General features: G+C 37.7%; 2 protein-coding genes across 3 annotated transcripts; both read right to left on the reverse strand.

The window, feature by feature from the left end:
• Positions 1-1,730: 1,730 nt before the first annotated feature.
• On the reverse strand, positions 1,731-12,334 carry LOC103038367 (mucin-13). Of its 2 annotated transcripts, XM_049465017.1 has the most exons (14): positions 12,182-12,334; positions 9,486-9,554; positions 8,811-9,350; positions 7,085-7,117; positions 6,237-6,356; positions 6,040-6,146; positions 5,853-5,923; positions 5,177-5,298; positions 4,959-5,087; positions 4,802-4,847; positions 4,648-4,685; positions 4,279-4,366; positions 3,977-4,169; positions 1,731-3,735 (listed from the first exon to the last, which is right to left on the reverse strand). In XM_049465017.1, the coding sequence occupies exons 1-14, from the start codon at positions 12,249-12,251 to the stop codon at positions 3,283-3,285; spliced, it is 2,079 nt and encodes a 692-aa protein (XP_049320974.1). In that variant the 5' UTR covers positions 12,252-12,334; the 3' UTR covers positions 1,731-3,282. The 2 variants fall into 2 exon arrangements, with proteins under 2 accessions (XP_049320974.1, XP_007251369.3); XM_007251307.4 differs by having other exon boundaries at positions 8,811-9,554.
• A 4,456-nt stretch (positions 12,335-16,790) lies between these two features.
• On the reverse strand, positions 16,791-18,824 carry LOC125781348 (serine/threonine-protein kinase WNK2-like). The gene has a single exon (XM_049465188.1). It carries the CDS (start codon positions 18,729-18,731, stop codon positions 16,851-16,853), a length of 1,881 nt encoding a protein of 626 aa, XP_049321145.1. The 5' UTR covers positions 18,732-18,824; the 3' UTR covers positions 16,791-16,850.
• Positions 18,825-26,570: the final 7,746 nt, after the last annotated feature.

The raw sequence follows: 26,570 nt of genomic DNA on the forward strand, positions 1-26,570 counted from the left end.
GTCATGTTGGAACAGTAAAGGGCTGTCCCTAAACTATTCCTGCAAAGTTGTCCAAAACCTCATGGTGCACTGAAGTATTAAGAGTTAATTTCACTAGAACTGAGAGGCAGAACTGAGCGCTTTAGTGTCAGCCAATCACCCCAAACATGAGGAACACAGAAAAACAACAATAATTGTCCATTTAATCACAAATTTAAATGGCCTTTTAAAAGGTAAATAAGAGCTTTTTTTCTGGAATTAAAAGAGTGATTTTGGCTGTAACTGAAAATATTTTGTGCAAAACTGTGCTAAACTGGGGTGCACAGTTTTTGTCAGGCTGTCAGCATTAACAAGCACGTGCCCGAACAAGCGGAGGCCATGCAGTTAACTCATGTTAACTGATGTTCCCATGTTAACCCCCTCCCCCTTACACTTCTCAGGCAGCAGCCTGTCACTCACACAGACACTTCTTGTGTCAAAAATCAACATCATCAACATGACACACGTCCTGCGATGCCACTATAGTTCATGCACACATTGTAATGATGATGCTTAAACAATATATAGTGCAGCCCTCTAGAGAAGTAAACTATTTAAAATAATAATTTAGCTTAATTAGGAAACACTGCAGACATTACAAAAACACACACACAAAGAAAACTGAATATAAAATATACAAAAAATTGACGTGAATGATAAACATTCCTCTTTATTTGTTATAAAAAGCTCATTCAGTATTAATCTAAGGATTAAAAAAAGTATATTATTACACATTGTTTCCATGAAATTAAAATAACTTTGCTGCAGACACATACTGAATGTATTTTTGATATTTACCCACATCACATAATAATTTAATAGTTCTTCCCTATATTATTTCTTACTTAATGTCTCTTAGTATCATGACTCCAAATGTTTTTTGGATTGTTGATTTCATCCTTCGATAGCATGACACACTTAGGGGTGACACATCCCAGTATTTTATCTGATATCATGATAAGAGTTATTTATTATATACAAAGTGTTGACTAGAAGAGAGATTATAGCGCAGGTCATTTCCAGCTCATTCTCGCAGTTGATGACCTAGTTTCTTTCATAGGTTTATCATAAACAATGCCGAATTTTACGTCACTCAGTACATTCAGTTTTACTGTCTGGACAGATTAAACAGAAAAAAATGTTGCTTATCATTAGTGGATTGACACTGCTGTGCTGCAAAATTAATAAAAAAAAAATCTTATTGTTAGGATTCAAATCAGTCTGTGGCCCTTTTGTGTTTTTTGTTGCCAAGACAGCAATACATCAGAAATGTATCTAAACACGCCTCACATCCAGACCACCACGTCCACCAGCGTAAAAATATACACAAGCGCCTTTGCTATTTAAGTGGTGCCGTCACAAGGCGTGAAAATAGACTGTTCACGGCGTGTAAGAGAGCAAGGAGCAAACTGGTGTGTAAGATATTTCTTTAAATCTCTTGAGGTTGCCCAAACTTGGCATTACTTTCATTGCTACAGTTTTTTACAGGCTGCTCCCAGTGGTTTTTACAGTATGTTTAATGCAAAATGTTGCTTTGGAAAATAACCATAATATGACAAGAATTGACTGTTGTTTTAAATGTTGTGATTTCACAAAAAAAAGGGGAAAACTTGTAACACCCCATGTAAGAACAGCAGCAGGGGTGGCAGAAAACAAATAGAAAAATGCAGTGCACTCTCGATGTGAGAAAAAAAAAACATTTTACATCTGTATTTCTTTAGGTATTCATAATTTATTCACACTTAAACTCATCTCATCCAAAAACAAACTGGAGTATAAAATGTAGGTTTACATTTGACACTCCTCCACCTTTCACACATTTAATACAGCTTTCATGTCATGTTACAATGGGTTTTATTGTTCAGTCAAGGAAAGTGAGAACCCACTAAAATCCTGTCTAGATCCAGTCTAGGCAACATTAAATCATAACATCGTATAAAGACATTTAAAAAGACAAATAAAGACATACTGCCTGTCACAAATTTCTTTTGCACTGAATTATCACAGAAATTCTATGAAAAAATGTCATCTAATGTATCTCAACCTGTGTACTAGGCTTCAGTCTATATTCTGACAATCTTCCTTACAAATTGTAAGTGACAATTTTTTCCCAGTTCACATTTTTTTTCTGACAAAACAACATAGAACTGATTATACAATATATTAAATACATTCACACATAAAAAAGTGCATTCCCTCTTTCCCACTTATGTGCTCACCTGTACATACGTACCAGAAATGTCTGACAACCCTTGCTGTGATACTAATTTCTTTCAGACAAACAGTTTAACAATGTTAATCTTCACTCATTTATTTGTTTTCGTATAATAATAATAATAATAATAATAAACAATATATAGATACGTGTATATATATATATATATATATATATATATATATATATATATATATATATATATATATATATATATGACCAGCCATTGTTTATACGTATAGGTAATGTAATATGTAAAACAATATTCTTTAGAAATGGCATCAGCACATCTTTGAAAAACAACTCCCTGAATTAGCTCCTTGACTGCGATACCTATTACTCCACCCATCTTCTCAACATCCTGTTGCTGTCCGTTTGGCTAAAACAAGAAGGAGGCACTGTATTTCTTTGGGCAAAAAAAACATGCTACACTGCCAAAAATCTCTGCAATAATAAAGGTGGTAAAACCAATATTCACATTGAAAGTGCTTTTCCAAAATGGAGTGAAATTTTACTTGCAAAAGGGATGAAGTTAGCACAGAATTAGTTATGTTGCAGGTATGCAAACATAACAGCTTAATTCACTGAACTGTTTGAGAGACAGCTGTTTTGTAATTAGTAGAAAAGTAAAGCATGAGATGAGCCTCGTTCTGAGAAATATATGTATTACTTGTCAGCTGCAGCTAAGTGTGCTGACCTGCTACCAAGGGAAGTGACTGATAAATTTATTGAAACTAATTACTGTACAGCAACTACTCTTTTCTGTTGTCATAGTAGAAACTGGGTACAAGCCAGGTTCTACATGTTTATAGATTTACAGTTGCACTGTCAAGAAAACAAATGTCATAATGGGCAGCAGTGCATGTCATAGTGAGATGCTAACAACATTACGTTCTGCAGTCTCTAGAGTTCGATGCCACCCTGGACAAACGTTACTGCTTTACCTAAAGAGTTTTTAAAGTGTGTGTTTGTGTGTGTGTGCATGAAGAGCATGGTAATATGAGAAGTATGAGCATCAATATACTTGTAAAACTTTTCATCTTCTGAAACTAATATCTGCGGGGCATATCTTCATATGGCTCATAGTAGGGATTCTTTGAGCCTGTAGTGCTACTACTCGCTGCCCTGGACCCGTACCCATAAGCATTCCCATTCCCATTTCCAGGGCCACTACTCGCTGCCCTGGACCCGTACCCATAAGCACTCCCATTCCCATTTCCAGGGCCACTACTCGCTGCCCTGGACCCGTACCCATAAGCACTCCCATTCCCATTTCCAGGGCCACTACTCGCTGCCCTGGACCCGTACCCATAAGCACTCCCATTCCCATTTCCAGGGCCACTACTCGCTGCCTTGGACCCGTACCCATAAGCACTCTCATTCCCATTTCCATTCCCATACACACTCCTATTGACATTTCCAAATTCTTTTTCATTCCTGGATGAATGGTGGCTCCTATATCTTCCAGTATCTTCACTGTTGGAATAATTGTATTTTTCCATCTGTAAAAGAAAATGTAAAGCTAAAGTACATTTCTTTGGCCAACACCAAATAAAATGTAAGAGTTGGCTGAATACTGAACATTTTTACTAAATGCATGTTTAATTTTTTTTTTTTACAACTGTATTAATTAAATAAATGTATTTTGTCTTGCTTTTTGGAGAGAAAGGCAATTTCAGTTGCTGAATAGTTGATGCATCCCTTATTCTGAGAACTGTGAAATTCAGTTATGACTGTTCTTACCGGTATTTTCTCTGGTTGGCCTTTGGTCACCAGAGCATAAGTGTCTCCACTGTCTGCTGGTTCCAGATTGGCTGGTTGCCAGCCAGAACCTGCGTTTGCCCGTGGCACTCTGGGAACTCCTGCAGGTTTGCGAAACTCCATATCGGTAAAGTCAATACCGTCATCTGAAGAGGTGCTGTCTTTCTGTGTGTTTCTAAAAGGACATGCATGACATCTCAGTATCAATATAACAAAGTACCGCAGAAGAAATGGTGTATTATATATATATATATTTTTTTTGTGTTGTGTAGATCCTGGCTCACCTGCTACTCAAAACTATAACAGCCACAAAACTGGCAACTAACAGTACGCCCAGGACAGTGGCAACAATGACCACAATCAAGAGATAGTCTGTAAAGAGAGAAGATAATGGTTAATCCAAAGATCTGTGAAACTATATATGTTTGAGCAAACACAGTGTTCAGTCCTCAAAATGTACAACTTCATCATACCTCATGTTACAACTATATACACTGATGATGAAATGTCATAGGACGTGGGACTAGTATAATGTCTCATGACTTTTGCCAAGTCCTATGGAAGCTAAAGAGTGCTGAGGAATATACGTCTGGTCCTGCCTGTGCCTCTGAGGTGTTTAATAGGTTTTTATTAGTGACGTTAACGTTACTTACTCTCATCACAGTTGAAACCAGAGTAACCAAAAGGACAACTGGAAAAAAACAAGTTCCATTAATGATAAATGTTGTGCCAAAAACACCAGTAATATTTAAAGTGCAAAATATTCACGCAGTTCTCATACGTAGAAGTTCATTAGCAAATACTCACGCTTCACAGGTATCTGAGTTTACTGCTTTCTCACCACTGCGACAGGCTACACAGGAAAAGCCACAAATTGCATGAATTCAGGTTTTTCATGACATTATAAGAGTATGGACTCAATGCAGTTACAGACAGACTCACACCAGCATGAGAACAAACTTACCGATGCACTCCTGGTCCGTTACCACCGACTTTATAAATCCAGGCTTGCAAGTGCATGTGGAAAGCCCATTTTTAAAGGAACACTCTGTGGAATCCACCCCGCAGTATCCCGTAGAGCATAGGTCCTTCACTGAAGATTAACCAAATGAGTAAGAATTAAAAACAGGATGTACTTTTACCAAGATATAATATTAATTAGAGCGAAAACTAGATACATACAATCAACAGTGACAACTTTGTTGTTAATAGTTACGGTGTTTAATGCCTCCGTTACATTCTCAGTGGAGACATCTGATGCAACATCAAAGAAGTTCTGCACATCTGCGATCACGCTGCCTTGTCTGTGTGAGAACACAATGGAACAATGATGTTAAGAACTCAACATTTACTCAGTTAAAAGCAAGCTTTAATTTTATTTCGATATTACTGCCTTTATTTTTTTTTATGCTGAATATTTAAACTTTTTTTTTTATATTCCTGCACCATTTTCTCACTATTTTCTAACTAACAAATGTTTATTGTTAATTAAAAGTGTGTGGTTGCATTAGTTATATACCAGTTATTAACATAAGAGAGGATAATCAGATCATTCTTTATTAATCCCACAGTGTGGACATTTGCATATATACATGCAATGCAGTAATAAGTAGGCCTGTCACAATAATTTTTAGTACAATAAATGGAAATAACCTCAATCACTTATGCTGAACTCAATATTGCCCATTGTTTTTACTTAAAAAGAGACTCTTAATGTAAACTGCAGATATGTTAAATATGTGCTTTGTTTGTGTTTTTTTCCATTTTATTTGTTTACTTTATTTGAACCTTTTTTTTTTAAATGGTGTTAACGTTAAGAATGAATAATTAATAATATTGAATAATGAATAATACTCACCTAAGACTTAGAACTATTGATCCAATATACCCCAATGACTCGAATTCTGGTTTCTTAAAGGATTCACTGATCTGTTAATATGAAGAAATTACAGAAACTTATATTACTTTATTTTAACTGATGAATTCTGACACTGAATTCTGAAAAACCTTGAAATGGTTCTATAGATCGAATATAAAGATCTTACCCCTTTAATGATTTCATCAGCTGTTTTTTTAAATGCTTCTGAAGTAGGGTTCTTCATATCTTCTGTAAATTCTTCTTCAATTCTTAAATCGCTGGGGAAAGTTCTTGCTGGTATTGATAAAACAAGAGAATTGTGAATAAAGGGATGATTGCACACAGCTCTATTATCTTTATAAAAGAAAAGCAGCCCTGATTTACCATGAGAACAGGTATTCAGATCTTCACTGTAGAACAGTCCTGGTCTACAAAGACAGATGCGAGTGTTTAAGCGCTCCTGACAGGTGCTTTCTAGAGGACAGGGGTTCAGTACACAGGGACCTGCAGAATATTTCGGTGTTTAGAAAAAATACAATACTTCAGATTATAAAACTGGTGTTTTGCTATAATGGAGTGATGCAGTGGGGGGGACTCATTATAATGCTTGGGCATAGTTCAGCACGGTTTTAAAAAGGTTCTGAAGCCTGTCCCCCCCCGCGATAAGTTGAGTAATAGGGATTAGTGAGGTGACGGGATGGAGGTGGGTGCGAGGTTGATAGTTACAAAGGTGAGGTGCAACTGGGAGGTATATATATATATAGGACTAAGGGTGAGGAGCTCAGGTAATTGAGGTGTGGTCCATATCCCAATTTTTTGTTAATACTTAACAACACCTAATAAAAAGAGCAGTAATTTCTAGGGTCCCTAAAAAGATTCTGTTAGCTCTTACAGCTGATATAGGAGTTAAAATTAAATCAGAGGAGTGTAATCACCCATCACACCCATCTACTGTCTCTAGACTGCTCCAGACAGAGTTACTGCTTTAAAGTACCAGAGTTTCATTTCTTTTTTTAAAAAATTCACTTGAATATGAACACATTTAACCATGCAGATGTATAATTTAGGGTGGAATAACTATAATGGTAAGAAACCCAGTTGTAGCACTTGCATTTAACTCCTTCACTATTTAAAGTGGGACTAAAGAATCAAATAAGAATTAGTTTCATTAATTTGAATTGAGCATATAGGGCAGCACAGCTTTGGTCTCAGGTGTTCAGTTTGTGCCATACCTGGTTCTGCAGTGGTTGTAGTCATAGTTGTAGCTTCAGGGTGGACAATACAGTTTCATCAGCAAAATAAGAAGAGAAAAAGAAACAGAAAAAAGGGTACAGACAGTTATGTTAACATGGCTAATGATCAATGATGTGTAGGAGTGCATTATGTTGCAGGGTTCAGTAAAATCCAGTTTAGGTATAGTGGTATGTCAGTGATAATGGTTTAATATAGTAAGACATTTTGATTTACACTATTTAATTCATCAGTGCTTATGTTGAAAAAGCATTGTTTTATGTAGATCCACAAATATTCAAAGAACATGGCTTAAAACATTGATGGGAAATCTCCTGTAGATGGATACACATGGTCTATTATAAAATAGAATTTAAAAGATTAAACTGTTAAAATGTAAAAATGTCATATGTCTGTTCAAATATGACTTATAATATTCCAGCAAGGAAATCCCACAATACAGTGATTTAATGTATTATGCACAAATCAATAGTGTTGCGAGATGACATCTGATAACGTCTGATTATCACATATATTTCATAATGCTAATATAAGGGGCTTTTGTCCCCAATTTGAAATGTGATCAGGGATTTTTTTTTATGTAATCTTAAGGAAACTACAAAAATTTGGACCACCACTTTGACATTTACATATAGAACAAATAGTTGTCAATTCAGTTTAAGAGCCCTTCAGTAACTTCAGGAAACATTTTGTACTACTTTTACGAAATTGACATAAGCTGTTCATACATAATGAGGCCCTATCTTACAGCCTGGGCAAAGCATGTTGCGATGCTCATTACTATCTTACCCCCCGCCAACAGTCTGTACTCAGGTTATTTTCGTCTAATGTTTGTTTGATCATCATCATCATCATTTAAAAAAAAAAAAGAAATCTGTATCAAGTGAATGTGCCACTGGATATTTAGAATATTGAAAATCTGGTCTAAATTGAGTAAATACACTATATGTTTATGTAGAGTGCTTCTGCCTCTAAAAATCAAAAAGAGAAACATTAAACTACCTATAAAAAAAGCAAAAGTAGATGTAATCATAATGCATAATCATTTTAATTACTTTTAATGCTAGTATTACTGACTTGTGTGACTCATTCTGAAACAATAGAAAAGAAAAGCAAATTATTTCTGGCAATATGAACTGTGAGATGTGGAAAAAAAGCAATTTTAGCTCATTGTCTCAATAGAATATGCCTGCATTTAAACTCTGCCAGTACTGCATTATGGGTCTATTTCCAGTGCTCAGTTTTGGTGACAACAAAAAGGTTGTGGTTTTGGAAAAACCAAAAGAAATTCTGTTCAATTGAAAATTAGTTTTCTGTGGTTTCTAGGTAGATACTGGTAAAAAAACATCTCTCATTATTTGGGATCTTACACGCAGAGCTGAAGGGCAAGGTGTCAGATTAACCACGTTCATAATTAGGATGTAAAGGCAGAAGTGACATCACATTTTGATGTACAGTTGGTTGGACCAATTTAATGACAAAAAAATATCACTGGTCTTTTTAAAGCCACACGTTTTGAATTTGGTCAAATCATTTTAGGCAATAAAAATGCTCCTATTCTCTTTATAACCAACCTACTGTACTTCTCAATAAAGCATGTGATGGTGGTATCTTTTATTAATTCCATAAATTAGCTTAAAGAATATTTCTTTTGAAATCTTCTGTTATTAAGGTTTAAAACAACATTAATGTGTAAAGTAATAGTACCTGTTGTAGGAGTATTTGCAGTGGTAGTAGGGGTTGCAGTGGTTGCAGTGGTTACAGTGGTTTCCGTGGTTGCAGGGGTTTCAGTGGTTGCAGGGGTTTCAGTGGTTTCCGTGGTTGCAGTGGTTGCCGGGGTTTCAGTGGTTGCAGGGGTTTCAGTGGTTGCAGGGGTTTCAGTGGTTGCAGGGGTTGCAGGGGTTGCAGGGGTTTCAGTGGTTGCAGTGGTTGCAGTGGTTGCAGGGGTTTCCGTGGTTGCAGTGGTTGCAGGGGTTTCAGTGGTTTCCGTGGTTGCAGTTGTTGCAGTGGTTGCAGTTGTTGCAGGGGTTTCAGTGGTTGCAGTGGTTGCAGGGGTTTCAGTGGTTGCAGGGGTTTCAGTGGTTTCCGTGGTTGCAGGGGTTGCAGTGGTTGCAGGGGTTTCAGTGGTTGCAGAGGTTGCAGGGGTTTCAGTGGTTGCAGGGGTTTCAGTGGTTTCCGTGGTTGCAGGGGTTGCAGTGGTTGCAGGGGTTTCAGTGGTTGCAGAGGTTGCAGGGGTTTCAGTGGTTGCAGTGGTTGCAGGGGTTTCAGTGGTTGCAGTGGTTGCAGGGGTTTCAGTGGTTGCAGGGGTTTCAGTGGTTGCAGTGGTTGCAGGGGTTTCAGTGGTTGCAGGGGTTTCAGTGGTTGCAGTGGTTGCAGGGGTTTCAGTGGTTGCAGGGGTTTCAGTGGTTGCAGTGGTTGCAGTAGTAGTAGGGGTAGTTGTGGTCGGTGGGGCTTTAGGAGAACAAAAAAGGAAATATATTAATATCAGAATTTCCTGTTTTGGAGACAAAAGAGTTCAGCGCAGTATTATTAGCTAAAAGTATATTTAATATTAGACTCTTATGTGAACAACACACGTAACTTGTGTTGTTACACTGCTTGGTACATTTTCTGCTGTAAAACTGTCCTTATCATGTCATAAATTTTATTTTCTGACGAGAAACAATAACCAGGGTCTGACTAATCCTGAACAAGAACTTTGGAATGTCATAAAATATTAAATGACGCATCTTTCATGCTATAAAACAGTGATCATTGATATTATATGAAAATAACACAACTTAAGGTTAACAAGAACTGAATTAATCAGCAGGATGTTAATGTTGACAACGACTTTTAAAGATTAAGTTCACAAATTATAAGTATTTGGGGAAAACTAGTAAATCAGTAAATTAAATAACAGAAAATAGTTCTGGTATCCGTTTGGTCACTCCTAGTCTGGGTACAAGCTGCGAAACAGATGAGCATGGAGGCATAGAGATTTCGTATGGCATTCTGCGGCACATTTAACTACAGATATTACAGCTGGGCCTGTGGATTTTAACACACTAATAGGTTGCTAGCATTCCAACTGCTCCCATAAATGCTTGATTGGCAAGAAATCTCCCACCAGGCAGGCCATGAAAAAGTTGCAATCTATCAGATTTTCAAATCTATGCTGTGTGTGGGTCATACCTGTCAATTTTTAGATTTAAAAATAAGGGATATTTTCCTCTGTCTGCTTAAAGTCGTCCCACCAGCCCAACGAAGGTTCAGTATCCCTTACATTTTAAGACAGGTATTTTTAAGCAGCTATCAGACAAATCTCATCACAGTTTACATGATTAGCCTACCGTTACCTTTCTTTTAGAAAAATCGCTGTATATCCAGATCTGTTTTAACATCAGCTGCTCCAACTAGCTGCCTGAACTCACAGCGACGAGGGGCTTCCCCACACTGACCCCCTTCTTTGCAAGCTGATTGGCTGTTTCTCCTGAAAGGCGGGACTTTCTCTTTGATCCGGCTCCACGATTGGTTAGGAGACACAGAGCGGTCAGTGCCCTGTCTCTATATCTTTTTATTTTAATATAATACGGGAAAATACTAAAACGCGAGGACGGCGGGAAAGAGGAGTAAAATCCGGTAGTTTCCCGGCCAACACGGGAGACTTGACAGGTATGGTGTGGGTGAGCATTATTCTGCTGACAAATGTCAGTTGGAAGTCCTGACATAAGAGGCAACACATGACCGCAGCATGTCCATTACATTTTACTGAGCTGTTGCTGTCCGTTGTGTTACTGCTAGGCTGACTCCCAAGATCATCACACCAGTGGTTGTGGCAGTGTGTCAGGATTAAAGCAGTATTAAATCACTGACTCCAAGACCTCCATATTTAAACTTAACCATTGATTGTCTCCCAAACAGAACCTGGATTTGTAGGTTTCTTACACCACTGAAAAGAGAGGCTAGCTTTTGCTCTCCACACACATCACTGAGTCCCCTTCCTTGGACAACTTTCGTAACATACAGATCACTACTAGGAAAACAACTCACAAGACATCTTGTGTTGGAGATGCTAGAGTCTAGACATCTAGACATCACAATTTGTTAATGTTCTTCAGATTCTTCATCTTGCCCTTTTTCCTACATTCAACTCTTTAAGAACTGACTGTTCATTTGCTGTGTATCCCACTTCTTCATGTCATTGTAACAAGACATTTATTTATATATATATTTTGTTATCATTAGGAGTAGTATATAATTTATGCAATTTCTAAATAAATAAAAAAGAACAGATATATTAATTATGCACTAATCCTACCTGTGGTTTTGATGTGGTTTTTAATGGTTGATCTAAGTGTATGAAAACACAGACAAAACTTCTTGATAGATGAACCATCAAAAAATGCTCCTTAATGACCTGGAATGAAATCTGTTTACATTGCCACTAAAATTACAAAGGGCGTTTACTTCTTTTATAGAGTTGTCATTTTGGAGATACAAGCATTTAATGTAACACTGACAGAATATATATCTGTATTTAGACAGAATGTTGTTGTAGTGTGTTGTAATCCTGTTGATTGTAGATAGATTTTGTTGGACCTCTGTGGAGTTAAGAGAATTGTTTAAAATACCTTTTTTTAATAGAGTTTTGTTGAAATACTGTTAAATAATGTTTAGCCTTTTTCTGAATTATGACTCTCACAATGATTAAATTATTGACTTATTGTCAAAAATAAGACTATGACCTCAATATTGACAGTGGTTTTATCATATTTGTTTTATATAAAAAATTATTTCAATTCCAATGAATTGCTCTTTAAAAGGATTTAATTGCTGATGTGATTATATTAACATTATATCAGTAAAATAAAGCGGCCTTAAAATTACAACAGTTTATCAGGCAATATATTGTCAACACAAAATAGTTACTGCGACCGATTTTTAATTATAGTTGTTAGATGGTTGTAAATTAGAATAACATAATTTTTTTACATCAGTGCGTACACTCACGATGGCCCTGAAATCTACATCATTTTAATTCTATATAACTAAATTGTGAATGACTGAAATGTAACTCAGGAATAATTGGTTATTACCTGTAGAATTCTGTGCCACTGCTGCTACTGCTAAGAACCAGAGGATAAAGAGCTGCTTCATCAGTGCCATTATGGTAGTCCTTTGTTTTTAAAAGTTGACAAAGAAATGATGGGAGGAAGAACACCAGCATGAGCTTTTTCTCTATAATGGCTCAGGTGCTGGACACCATTCAGGTTTTAACACTTTAAACCCCACCCATTTTCTGCCCTCACTGGTTGAGGACATGAACTGCCAGAGCCTTTTGCAGTAGGCAGGACTTGACTTGTTTTAGAAAAGAAATGTAAAATCTCTTTTTACTTCAATGTTTGTTATTTTACGTATTTTAACAACTTATATTCCGTATTTATTAAACTAGCACACCCTATATATATACACTGCTGCATTGCCAGTTTTATAAGTGATTTTCAAAGAAATAAGATAATTTCACTGAGGAGGTTTTCATCAAGATAAACAGGAATTGGAATTAAAAATAATTTTCCATGACCCCAGTTTGATAAGCTAATTACCACAACATTTTATTTTTATCCATTTATTGTGCTTTATGATGGATTCATAAAGATTCTCTTTAAAACTTATTTTTTTATTATTTTTTTCCTCTTGAATTTAAAAAGCAGCTAGGTGACATGATAATTTACTCTGACCACACTGTCTCAGAAAACAGTGTAGTGTAGAGGTCTCTGTAATCTTATAGACTTTAATTCTTTATATTGTAGTGCACGCTGCAAATCTTCTGAGCTCATCTGGTGTACCACCAGGCCTATAATAAAAAGAACTGAAATAATCAACATCAAATTCTAATATCACTAGAATATTTTATGAATAAAATTCTACAGTACTACAGTTAATTTTATAGACAATTCTTTATCTAGTTCATTTACAACTTTTACTTAAATTAGTTTAAAAAATCTAGGATATTACATTAGCTGACTAATATTAAAGTAACATTGTGCAACAACTTTTTGGAAAAATAATGCTTTAAAGTCATTGACAATGTTTCTGTTATTGCCACTGCTACTGCGCTTTACTGTAAAATCAAAGACCGTTCATGAGGACTGTGTCACATAAGCCATGTGTAAAAAAAAATTATGTGTAATCTGACTCTGCCAGTCCACATGCTTATTTAACTTTAGATATCAGTTCTTTATCTCACAAAGGCATTTGAGTTTACCAAAACTGATTTGACAATTATTTACCAGGGTTGTCTGCTTATCCTAAGCAAAATATGTTTTTTTATTTCCCAGGTAAGCAATGTTAACGGTTTCAGCTAACAACAATGAGCAGTACTTTACTTTTTTTAGTATTTAAAAACCACAGAAACATGGCCAGAGATAATAACATACAAATAAATAGAAGTGCTAAAGTGAATTGTACTACTGATTTTACTACTGTTCATGTGCAGTTCCATCTTGGATTCTGTACTTGTCTTCTTTACTTTTATCACTCATTTACACAGCTCTGACCCAAAAAACAGGGCTTTATAGATCAGTGACTTGTGAATGGAAAAATACAGAAATACCCTGCCTTAATTGCAGAACAATTTATTTAAATTGTTGTATTTTAAATATATCTTCTTAGAAATTATGAGAGAAATGTAGTACTAAAATTGACTTTTGAGTTTCGTCAGTTGTTTATTGTGTTATGTTATGAGAGTGTAAACGTTTAGTTTTTTAATGACTGAAACACCAATATTGTTAGTTTATTTTCATAAAAACATCAAACTATTTAAATGTGTCTGAGAATTCCCTGTTCACCCTGTCATCTTTCTGAATACTTTTTCTGCTATTGCCTATTTTCTCATGTTTTGTTTAAAAATACATTAGCTTCCAATCTTTTTAAATTACCTTGATATTTTGTTATGACAGGGCGGATAACTTTACTTCTATTTAAAGAAAATATGAGAAATATTTGGTAAACTTTTACAAAATCAAAATGTGATATCTCGGATATGAAAGTTTGTGTTTAAACCTGTCCACCCTGTCATAGTAAAATATCAAGGCAATTAAAAACAAATATAAACTAATGTATCTTTCAAACAAGATTGAAACAAGATCTCTATAAACAATTCAACATGTCAGCAACTATAGGGTAACCACAATTTCATCAAATGCAGATTTGCATTAATATTTTCCACCCTGTCATTGACCATCCTGATGTGTATCTTGCCATGCCATGCTGGACGCATGTATTACAACCTTAGTGCAACACTGCCCTCTGCTGCGCATACTGTCAACATATTTTCAAAGACTAGTCTAGCTTTGCTGGGCTGTGTGGCACTTGTCACTTAAATGTCTACAGAAAAAAATATAAAAGCCCAGTTGCGAAGGGTGATTACTGTCTGTGACCACAGGATGTCCAGCTTTTACCAAAAACAATATCAATATCAATAATACAAGACAACACGTACAACTTTTTGGATGTTTCATTATAGATGCCTCATAAATGCTTAACTAACATTTAATTGAATATCTATGAAATGCAACTGAATGCAGAGCTGAATGTAAATTATTCTCTTTGACATCTAACCCTACACATAACCCTAACCATAGCCTTAAACTAACCCTAACCCTAACCTTAACCTAAACCTTTAACTTAATCCACAGATAGGGTTAAAGGTCTCATTCCAACGTTTTAAAATTCATTTTAAACAATTTAGTAGTGGTCTCTAATATGAATGAATGCCATGTGAGCCGTTTTTTTTATAAAAAAGAAAAGTGGTCAGGTGTTTCTATTTAGCCCTGCTTTAGATCACTGAATTAGTGGTCTCTGAAGAAAGACGATTTTGGCTCTTTCTCATTAATATTTATACATGTAAATATATCACCTCAAATTGACAAACAGCACTGCAGCACAGAAAGCCTACCAGCCTCCCCCTAGAGTCAATTTTACAGCTCTAAAACTCAAAGGACAACATGTTTTCAGAGATACAGCCTTAGTTACTCTTAAGTGCTAGGTAAAGTTAGCCCTTAATCTTCACTTAACGTCAGACTCGAGCAGCCCCGCTGCCGAGAAACGTTATCAAAGCTGGGAGCCGAGCCCGGCGCTCTCTCTCTTTGCCGAGCCCCGCTTTCTCTATCCCTGCGGCCGAGAAAGAATATCAATGGCTGGAGCCGAGCCCAGACTACCCACCCCGGCTGCGCTCACTCTCCCCACAGCCGAGAAACGTTATCAACGACGTGAGCTAAGCCTCGACTTTCCGACCCGGCAGCGCTCTCTTCCTCGTGGCTGAGAAACGTCATCAATACCGCGAGCCAAGCCTAGACAACCCCAGTAGATACTAAACACTTACCTTAGCCAAGGTAGGCGAGACCATGAAGTCATTGGTTGACGTCGACATTTTACATCTCTCTAAACAACTTGTTTTTCTAAGCTTTCTTTTACGAGCTACTGCAGACAGTGGAGGCTGAGAAACAGTTTCATATGCAGAATGCATATACAATTCAGAGAAACCTATAGTATTGCACAAAGAACAAGAAAAAGTGGATTTTAGCGGAATGAGATCTTTAAGTTCAGGTTAGAGTTAGGGTTATGGTTACATTTAATAATTAGTGTCCAGCTGTGTGTAATAGACAGTGACTTTTACCTTTTAAATAACAGCTACATTTTCACATAATGTAGCTTTTAGAAACCATGTGAGTCATTGTGGTATTGTGGTAAAGGTATGCTAATAATAGTGATAATATAGTCTAATTTTCACCATTGTGATCTAGATGTAATGTATCCATTTGTATTCATTGTCTAGCCATATACATCTAAAAAACACAAAATCTTCCAAAGACAACATTTACTTAGTATTATTATATGTCTAATATATTACATATGTGAAGTCTGCGCACCAATTGCAGCTATAAAAGCTTCAACTCTTCTAGGAAGGCTTTCCACAAGGTTAAGGAGTGTGTTTATGGGAAATTATGACCATTCTTCCAGAAATGTATTTGTGAGGTTGAATGAGAAGTCGGGTGCCATATCGTATCGTACACAATAACATAGACAAAATGTTTTATATTGTGAACGATATTATACCCTGAAATATTTTGCCATTGCATTAACCCCTAATTATCACATCAGGGTACTAGTTTTTTGCTGTTTTGATTTTGTTGCAGTAGTATATTCTTGAAATATTTTTTTTATATCGTAAAAAAAAAACATGAAATATGATTCTATTATTTTAGGGCCATATCGCCAACCACGAATGAGGAAACCAGACTTGCAGTCTATGCTCTTATTTATATTAAATGTTCTATCTGAATGAGGTCAGGACTCTTCCACACCATGCCTCCATCATCTGTGTCGTTATTGACCTTGTTTTGTGCACTGGTGCACAGTCATATTGAAACAGGAAGGGGCCATCTCCAAACTGTTTCTGCAAAGTTGGGAGCATAACATTTTCCAGCTGGAATTAAGGGGCCAAGTGCAACTAAGTGCCACTTTTAAAGCCATACTTTTTGAATTTGGTCAAATCATTTAAGCAATAAAATGTTGCTATTTTTTTATTACCAACCAACTTCTCAATAAAGCATGTGATGGTGGTATCTTTTATTAATTCCAAACCATAAAGCTTAATAAATATTTCTTTTGAAATCTTCTGTTATTAAGGTTTAAAAAAAACATAAGTGTGTAAAGTAATAGTACCTGTTGTAGGAGTATTTGCAGTGGTGGTAGTAGTGGTTGTCACAGTAGCAGAAGAAGTAGTTGTGGGCTTGTCAGTAGTAGTAGTGGTTGTAGTGGTTGTAGGGGTTTCAGTAGTTGTAGTGGTTTCAGTGGTTGTAGTAGTTGTAGGGGTTTCAGTGGTTGTAGTGGTTGTAAGGGTTTCAGTGGTTGTAGTGGTTGTAGGGGTTTCAGTAGTTGTAGTGGTTGTAGGGGTTTCAGTAGTTGTAGTAGTTGTAGGGGTTTCAGTGGTTGTAGTAGTCGTAGGGGTTTCAGTAGTTGTAGTGGTTGTAGGGGTTTCAGTGGTTGTAGGGGTTTCAGTAGTTGTAGTGGTTGTAGGGGTTTCAGTGGTTGTAGGGGTTTCTGTAGTTGTAGTAGTTGTAGGGGTTTCAGTGGTTGTAGTAGTTGTAGGGGTTTCAGTGGTTGTAGTGGTTGTAGGGGTTTCAGTGGTTGTAGTAGTTGTAGGGGTTTCAGTGGTTGTAGTAGTTGTAGGGGTTTCAGTAGTTGTAGTGGTTGTAGGGGTTTCAGTGGTTGTAGTAGTTGTAGGGGTTTCAGTGGTTGTAGTAGTTGTAGGGGTTTCAGTGGTTGTAGTAGTTGTAGGGGTTTCAGTAGTTGTAGTAGTTGTAGGGGTTTCAGTGGTTGTAGTAGTTGTGGGGGTTTCAGTAGTTGTAGTAGTTGTGGGGGTTTCAGTAGTTGTAGTAGTTGTGGGGGTTTCAGTGGTTGTAGTGGTTGTAGGGGTTTCAGTAGTTGTAGTGGTTGTATGGGTTTCAGTAGTTGTAGTAGTTGTAGGGGTTTCAGTGGTTGTAGTGGTTGTAGGGGTTTCAGTGGTTGTAGTGGTTGTAGGGGTTTCAGTGGTTGTAGTAGTTGTAGGGGTTTCAGTGGTTGTAGTGGTTGTAGGGGTTTCAGTGGTTGTAGTGGTTGTAGGGGTTTCAGTAGTTGTAGTAGTTGTAGGGGTTTCAGTGGTTGTAGTAGTTGTAGGGGTTTCAGTAGTTGTAGTGGTTGTAGGGGTTGTAGTAGTTGTAGGGGTTTCAGTGGTTGTAGTAGTTGTAGGGATTTCAGTGGTCGTAGTGGTTGTAGGGGTTTCAGTAGTTGTAGTAGTTGTAGGGGTTTCAGTAGTTGTAGTGGTTGTAGGGGTTTCAATGGTTGTAGTAGTTGTAGGGATTTCAGTGGTTGTAGTAGTTGTAGGGGTTTCAGTAGTTGTAGTAGTTGTAGGGGTTTCAGTGGTTGTAGGGGTTTCAGTAGTTGCAGTGGTTGTAGGGGTTTCAGTAGTTGAAGTGGTTGTAGGGGTTTCAGTAGTTGTAGTGGTTGTAGGGGTTTCAGTAGTTGTAGTGGTTGTAGGGGTTTCAGTAGTTGTAGTGGTTGTAGGGGTTTCAGTAGTTGTAGTGGTTGTAGGGGTTTCAGTGGTTGTAGTGGTTGTAGGGGTTTCAGTAGTTGTAGTGGTTGCAGGGGTTTCAGTAGTTGTAGTGGTTGTAGGGGTTTCAGTAGTTGTAGGGGTTTCAGTAGTTGTAGTGGTTGTAGGGGTTTCAGTAGTTGTAGTGGTTGTAGGGGTTTCAGTAGTTGTAGTGGTTGTAGGGGTTGTAGTAGTTGTAGGGGTTTCAGTGGTTGTAGTGGTTGTAGGGGTTTCAGTGGTTGTAGTGGTTGTAGGGGTTTCAGTAGTTGTAGTGGTTGTAGGGGTTTCAGTGGTTGTAGTGGTTGTAGGGGTTTCAGTAGTTGTAGTGGTTGCAGGGGTTTCAGTAGTTGTAGTGGTTGTAGGGGTTTCAGTAGTTGTAGGGGTTTCAGTAGTTGTAGTGGTTGTAGGGGTTTCAGTAGTTGTAGTGGTTGTAGGGGTTTCAGTAGTTGTAGTGGTTGTAGGGGTTGTAGTAGTTGTAGGGGTTTCAGTGGTTGTAGTGGTTGTAGGGTTTTCATTGGTTGTAGTGGTTGTAGGGGTTTCAGTAGTTGTAGTGGTTGTAGGGGTTTCAGTAGTTGTAGTGGTTGTAGGGGTTTCAGTAGTTGTAGTAGTTGTAGGGGTTTCAGTGGTTGTAGTGGTTGTAGGGGTTTCAGTAGTTGTAGTAGTTGTAGGGGTTTCAGTGGTTGTAGTGGTTGTAGGGGTTTCAGTAGTTGTAGTGGTTGTAGGGGTTTCAGTAGTTGTAGTAGTTGTAGGGGTTTCAGTAGTTGTAGTGGTTGTAGGGGTTTCAGTAGTTGTAGTGGTTGTAGGGGTTTCAGTAGTTGTAGTGGTTGTAGGGGTTTCAGTGGTTGTAGTGGTTGTAGGGGTTTCAGTGGTTGTAGTGGTTGAAGTAGTAGTAGGGGTAGTTGGGCTCGGTGGCTCTTTAGGAGAACAAAAAAGGAAATATATTAATATCAGAATTTCCTGTTTTGGAGACAAAGGAGTACAGTGCAGTATTTTTAACTGTCCTTATCATGTCATATATTTTATTTTATGACGAGAAACAAAAACCGGGGTATAAGAACTTTGGAATGTCATAAAATATTAAATGACGTATCTTTCATGCTATAAAACAGTGATCATTGATATTATATGAACTCAACTTAAGGTTAAGGAGAACTGGATTAATCAGTAAGTAATTTATTAAATTATTTAATCAGTAATTAAATAACAGAAAATAGTTCTGGTATCCATTTGGTCACTCCTAGTCTGGGTACAAGCTGCGAAACAGATGAGCATGGAGGCATAGAGATTTCGTATGGCATTCTGCGGCACATTTACCTACAGATATTACAGCTGGACCTGTGGATTTTAACACACTAACAGGTTGCTAGCATTCCAACTGCTCCCATAAATGCTTGATTGGCGAGAAAGAAAGTGTTGCAATCTATCAGATATCTATCACCTATAGTTGCTTGCAAATGTGTTCATACCCCTTGAACTTTTTCACATTTTGTCACATTACAACCACAAACTAAAATGTATTTTATATATTAAACACAAATAAATCAACACAAAGTAACACATGATTGTGAAATGAAAGTAATACTATGTTTTCAAATTATAAAAAAGAAAAATCTGAAAAGTATTCAGCCTTTATTCTGAGCCCCCTAAATAAAATTCAGTGCAGTCAATTGCCTTCAAAAGTCACTAAATAAGTTAATAGAGTCCAGCTGTGTGTAATGTAGTCTCAGTAAAAATAAACCTGTTTGGTGAAGGCCTTATGGGTTTGTTAGAGAACACTAGTGAACAAACAGCATCACGAAGACCAAGGAACTCACCAGACAACTCAGAAATAAAGTTGTGGAGAAGTTTAAAGCAGGGATTGGTTCTAAAAACGTATCCCAAGCTTTAAAAGCATCACAAGGAACATTGTTCAAATTATCAACCAAAAACTTAAACTGCAAACCTACCAAGGCATGACTGTCCACCCAATCGAACAAGGAGAGCACTAGTCAGAAAAGCAGCCAAGAGGCCCATGGTCACTCTGGAGGAGCTGCAGAAATCCACAGCTCAGGGGGGAGAATCTGTCGACAGGACAACTATAAAGACTCGAACTGGGAAGGAGATTCAAGACAATAACTCTAAACCCTACAGCCAGAGTTAGAGTGGAATGGTTTAGATCAGAGAATATTCATGTGTTAGAATGGCCCAGTCAAAGTCCTGACCTAAACACCACTAAGCTTCTGTGGCAAGACATGTAAATTAATGTTAACTGATGCTCCCCATCCAATCTGTCTAAGCTTGAGCTGTTTTGTAAAGAAGAATAGGCAAAAATCTCAGTCTCTAGATTTGCAAAGCTGGTAGAGATATACCGAAAAAGAGGTGGCACTATGAATTATTTATATAGGGGGGCTGAATACACATCACACTTTTCAGATTTTTATTTTATTATTTTTTCTAATCTATGTAATATATAATATATTCGTTTCACTTCAAAATTATGTGCTATTTTGTGTTGGTTTATCACGTAAAATCTCAATTCAATACATTTAAGCTTGTAGGTGGAAATGTGACAAAATGTGAAAATGTTTAAGGGGTGTTGCTGTCCATTGTGTCACTGCTAGGCTGACTACCAATCATCACACCAGCGGTTGTGGCAGTGTGTCAGGATTAAAGCAGTATTAAATTACTCATTCCAAGGCCTCCATGCTTAAGCAATAATACACGAGAGGGAGTGCTATAACATGTAATATTGGCACTGCTTTGATACCTCCAGTGTATTATTGTGATTATACCACAGTTCTATTATCACGGTTTATTAAAAGATTTTGAGTTAAGCAGGACGAGAAAATCTAATGAGTTTCTTTGTAAACACTCCGCGTGTTTAATGCCATTATTGGCCATTTCACTCAAAATTGTAGAAATCTAAGCGAACTGTAAATAAACGGAAGCGCTTTCCTCCCCCAAAAACAGTTTTCAGGAGAGAAATCTGTGCAGATTAAAGTCCAGTGTTTGTTTGACTGAAAGAAAATGTTTTTTTATTTTTTTTTAAGAATTAAAGTTTTGTTTACTGCAGCCCCGCCCCCCCCCCCCAGCGGCAAGACCTACAGCATTACAAGAGTCCACCTTACATTCAGCTTAAAATATCCTATTTATCCTATTTATTTAACTGGAACATATATACACTAAAGCTTTTATTTTAATAATATCAACTCTTAACCTGATATTGTTTGCATATAATGTGTAATAATGCGTATTTTTAAATCAATGAGCTTGTTTGTTTGCCTGAGTCGCCTATTGGAGACATGGCGTTTCTTTACTTTGCCAATGGGATCCAGCTTCCCCCAGTGGTGAATAATGACATTGCATTTGGTTTGTAAACGCTGCATCGTTGCTAGGTTACTTGGCGGAGTAATACATGGAGAGCTTCGGTTACAGTGCATTACCAGCTGATAACAGCACTCACAGAACACCTCTCAGCCAATCACATTGCGGGGTCGGAACTAACTGTGGTATGATTAAACTCAAACATTGCTTGTCTCCCAAACAGAACCTGTATTTGTTTATCTTTTGAATTATGACTCTTACATTGATTACGTTATTGACTTATTTTCAAAAATAAGACCATGACCTTAATATTGCCCTGACTTTGGTTAAAAAACAGCAGTTTTATTATATTTGTTTTATATTTAAAAAAATTCAATTCCAATGCATGAATTGCTCTTTAAAAGGATCTAATTGCGGATGTGATTATATTAACATTATATCAGTTAAATAAAACAGCCTTAAAATTGCATTACAACATTGTTTATCAGGCAATATATTGTTAAAACTAAATAGTTACCACAACAGCATTGCGGAGAGAAAACTTAAAACAATCATAGTTGTTAGATTGTGATAAATTAGAATGACAGTTTTTTTTACATCAGTGCGTACACTCACGATGGCCCTGAAATCTACAAAAATTTAATTCGAAATAATTAAATTGTGAATGACTGAAACATTACTCAGGAATAATTGGTTATTACCTGTAGAATCCAGTACCACTGCTGCTACTGCTAAGAACCAGAGGATAAAGAGCTGCTTCATCAGTGCCATTATGGTAGTCCTTATAGGGAGGAAGAAAACCAGCATGAGCTTTTTCTCTATAATGGCTCAGGTGCTGGACACCATTCAGGTTTTAACACTTTAAACCCCACCCATTTTTGCCCTCACTGGTTAAGGACATGAACTGCCAGAAACGGCCTTTTGCAGTAGGCAGGACTTGACTTGTTTTAGAAAAGAAATGTAAAATCTCTTTTAACTTCAATGTTTATTATAGTACCCCCCATATATATATATATATATATATATATATATATATATATATATATATATATATATATATATATATATATATATATATATACACACACACACAGTACAGGCCAAAAGTTTGGACATACCTTCTCATTCAGTGTGTTTTATCTTTGTTTTCATGACTATAAACATTGTAGATTCTCACTGAAGGTGAGCTATGAATGAACACATGTGGAGCTATGTATATATATATGAATATATATGGAGTTATATATAAATGAAAGAAAATTCTGTAGTTCAGATGATGCATTGCCAGTTTTACAAGTGATTTTCAAAGAAATAAGATTATTTCACTGAGGAGGTTTTCGCCAAGATAAAGAGGAATTGGAATTGAAAATAGTTTTCCATGACCCCACTTTTATTAGCTAATTACCACAACATTTTATTTTTATCCATTTGTTGTGCTTCATGATGTTGAGAAAAGGAGGACATTTTCACGTAAAATCGTATTTTTTCTTAAGTTATCTTCCTCTTAAACAGAAGAACACTGTGTCTGAATTTGGAATCAGCTTCCTGACATGATGCTTCGTTCTGTGTAATGCTAGATGCACCTGTAATCTTATAGACTTTAATTCTTTATATTGTAGTTAGTGTTGGGCGGTATGGCTAAAAATGCATAGCACAGCATTTCTCAAGATTCTGATGGTTTCACAGTATATCACTGTATTTTTATTATTTTTGTAAGACTGGGGTTTAATATAGGTTTGTGAAAAACTGTACTGTTAGAAGTACATATAATATTAAACACTAAGGCTTTAATTTAAGGTTTTTATTGCAATTGGGTTTACTTTGTCCCAAAACTACACAATATATAAAGAAATCAGACTTCATTAGCAGAAAAACATCTGAAGAATGTAAACAGTAAGCCTTAAAAAGAGATACACCAACAAAGCTTCTTTTACAAAATATAAAAAAATATTTTAAATAGTTCCATAAACACTATAAATGGACATAAAACTTGTTTAAGTATTCAAAGAGATATTTCTCAAAAGCCACAAGACACAAGTTTAATATAAATGTACTATCTGTTATTCCTGAAGCCATTAGAGGATTACAGCATTTAAATCAGGCAAAATTTTCAAACAGTCAGAAACAGAAGCAGGAGCTGCTCTGATTTCTCTCCAGGCAGGAAGGAGCTAGACCAGTGTTTAAATTAATTTACAACTTTAATTTACATTCGTTTTAAAAAATCTAAAATATTAAATTAGCTGACTAATATTAAAGTAACATTGTGCAACAACTTTACTTAAAAATAATGCTTTAAAATCAGTGACAATGTTTCTGCTATTGCCACTGCTACTGACTTTGTCACCCAAGCCCAATGTAAAAATCATCATAATCTGAATCTGCCAGCGAATCAGAAACCATGGCTGACAGGAGAGGTCCACAAGCTCCTGAAGGCTAGAAATGCAGCCTTCAGAACAGGTGACCAGGCAGGCCTGAGGTCAGCCAGGGCCAACCTGTCCCGCGGGATCAGGAAAGCTAAGAGGCTGTACTCAAAGAAGATTTCCCAACACTTCAGTGACAGCAGAGACACACAGAACCTGTGGCAGGGTATCCAGTCTATCACAGGCTATAAACCACATCCACAGACCTGCGACAGCGACACATCTCTGCTGAACGACCTGAATGGGTTCTTCGCAAGGTTCGAGCCACTCAACAACACACCCGCCCAGAAATCTATCCTTCCTCCTGGTGACCAGGTGCTGACGCTGTCCCCAGACAGTGTGAGGAGAGCATTCAGCAGGATCAATGCTCGGAAAGCTCCTGGGCCTGACAACATTCCTGGCCGTGTGCTGAGAGACTGTGCCTGGGAACTCGCAGAGGTTTATACTGACATTTATAACCCCTCTCTGAGTCAGGCGGTGGTTCCCACATGCTTCAAAGCCACCACCATCATCCCTTTCCCAAAGAAGGCATCGCCATCCTGTTTCAATGACTATCGTCCAGTTGCACTCACCCCCATCCTCATGAAGTGCTTCGAACGACTAGTCATGCATCACATCAAGTCTTTGCTCCCCCCTCCCTGGACCCCTACCAGTTTGCTTATCGGCCAAATCGCTCGACCGATGATGCCATCTCCACTGTTCTCCACTCAGCCCTCACACACCTGGACAAGAAGAACACCTACGTCAGAATGCTGTTTGTTGACTTCAGCTCAGCATTCAACACAATCGTCCCCCAACAGCTCATACACAAACTGGTCAGTCTGAGGCTGAGCACTTCACTGTGCAACTGGCTGTTAGACTTCCTGACTGGAAGACCACAGGCAGTGCGGGTTGGCAGCAGCACATCCAGCATCACCACACTGAACACAGGGGCTCCCCAAGGATGTGTGCTGAGCCCCCTTCTGTTCACTCTGCTGACCCACGATTGCACACCAGCACACACCTCCAACCTCTTCGTCAAGTTTGCGGATGACACGACGGTGGTGGGTCTCATCAGCAACAACGATGAGTCACACTACAGGAGCGAGGTGAGCCATCTGGCCTCCTGGTGCAAACACAACAATCTCTCTCTGAACACAGAGAAGACCAAGGAGATTGTTGTGGACTTCAGGAGAACTCACACACTGCACACTCCTCTGTTCATCAACGGAACTGCTGTGGAGAGGGTGAGCGGCACCAAGTTCCTGGGTGTGCACGTCACAGAGGACCTCTCCTGGAGCACCAACTCAGCGTCACTGACCAGGAAGGCAAATCAGCGTCTCTACTTTCTCCGCAAGCTGAGAAGAGCTGGAGCCCCCACCCCCATCATGACCACCTTCTACAGAGGGGCCATCGAGAGCATACTGACCAGCTGTTTCACCGTGTGGTACGGGGCCTGCACAGCATCCTGCCGCAGGACCCTCCAGCGCATTGTGAGAGCAGCTGAGAAGATTGTTGGCACCTCTCTCACTGCCCTTCAGGACTTGTACAGCTCCCGCCTCACACGGAAAGCCCTCCGTCTGGCAGGAGATCCCTCCCACCCACTACACAGCTTCTTCAGCCTGCTGCCATCAGGGAGGAGACTGCGGAGTCTCGGGGCGAGGACCAGCAGACTGCGAGACAGCCCCATCCATCAGGCTGTGAGGATGCTGAACTCTCTTCCTGCTCTACCCCCATCCCAATCCTGCCCCCAGCACACACTCACTCAGCATCCTGACCCCCCCACTAATAAAGTACTGAAACTCTGCACTACAATGCACAAAGTACTGGTCCCTTCCAAACGGACTTGCACTACACAACACCTGCACTACTGATATACTTGCACTGTCAATACGCACTTTAATTCCACTTAATTAAACTGTGAACTTTAAGGACTTACGCACCCATTCACTTTACCAGCCTTAAGCTATATACCATATACCGTATTTGCACTACTGTTATTTACTATTTTTACTGTCATTCCATCTCAATCACCATCAATATTGCACTATTGTCTTACGTATGTTTATTTTGTCTTGCTGTATTGAACATATAGTGTCTCCCACTCTTTTATATTATAATTATATATCTATTTTTACTTATTTACTTATATTTATATATCTATTCCTCCCCCACACCACTGCACCTGGTTTTTGTCTCATGTATGTCTATTTGTGTCCCTGCTGTATTGTACACATAGTGTCTCCCATTCTCCTTTATTATATCTATTATCTGTACTTGCTGTAAAATTGGGAAGGAGAGTAACGTAATTTCAATTCTCTGTATGTCCTGTACATATGCAGTATTGACAATAAAACTTCTTGACTTGACTTGACTTGACTTCTTATTTCACTTCAAATATTCTTTATCTCACAAAGACTGTTGGGATTTTTAAAACGAGTTTGACAATATTTACCAGGGTTGTCTGCTAAATCTAAGCAAAATATGTTCTTTTTATTTCCCAGGTTAGCACTGTTAGCAATTTTAGCTGACAACAATGAGCAGTACTTTTTGCAGCATTTGAAAACCACAGAAACATGTCCAGAGATAGAAGTTTAATAACACAAGAAATAAATAGAAATGCTAAACTATATTATACTGCTGATTTTACCA

This window comes from Astyanax mexicanus, chromosome 15 (assembly GCF_023375975.1).
Source record: "Astyanax mexicanus isolate ESR-SI-001 chromosome 15, AstMex3_surface, whole genome shotgun sequence".
NCBI classification, from domain to species: Eukaryota; Metazoa; Chordata; class Actinopteri; order Characiformes; family Acestrorhamphidae; genus Astyanax; species Astyanax mexicanus.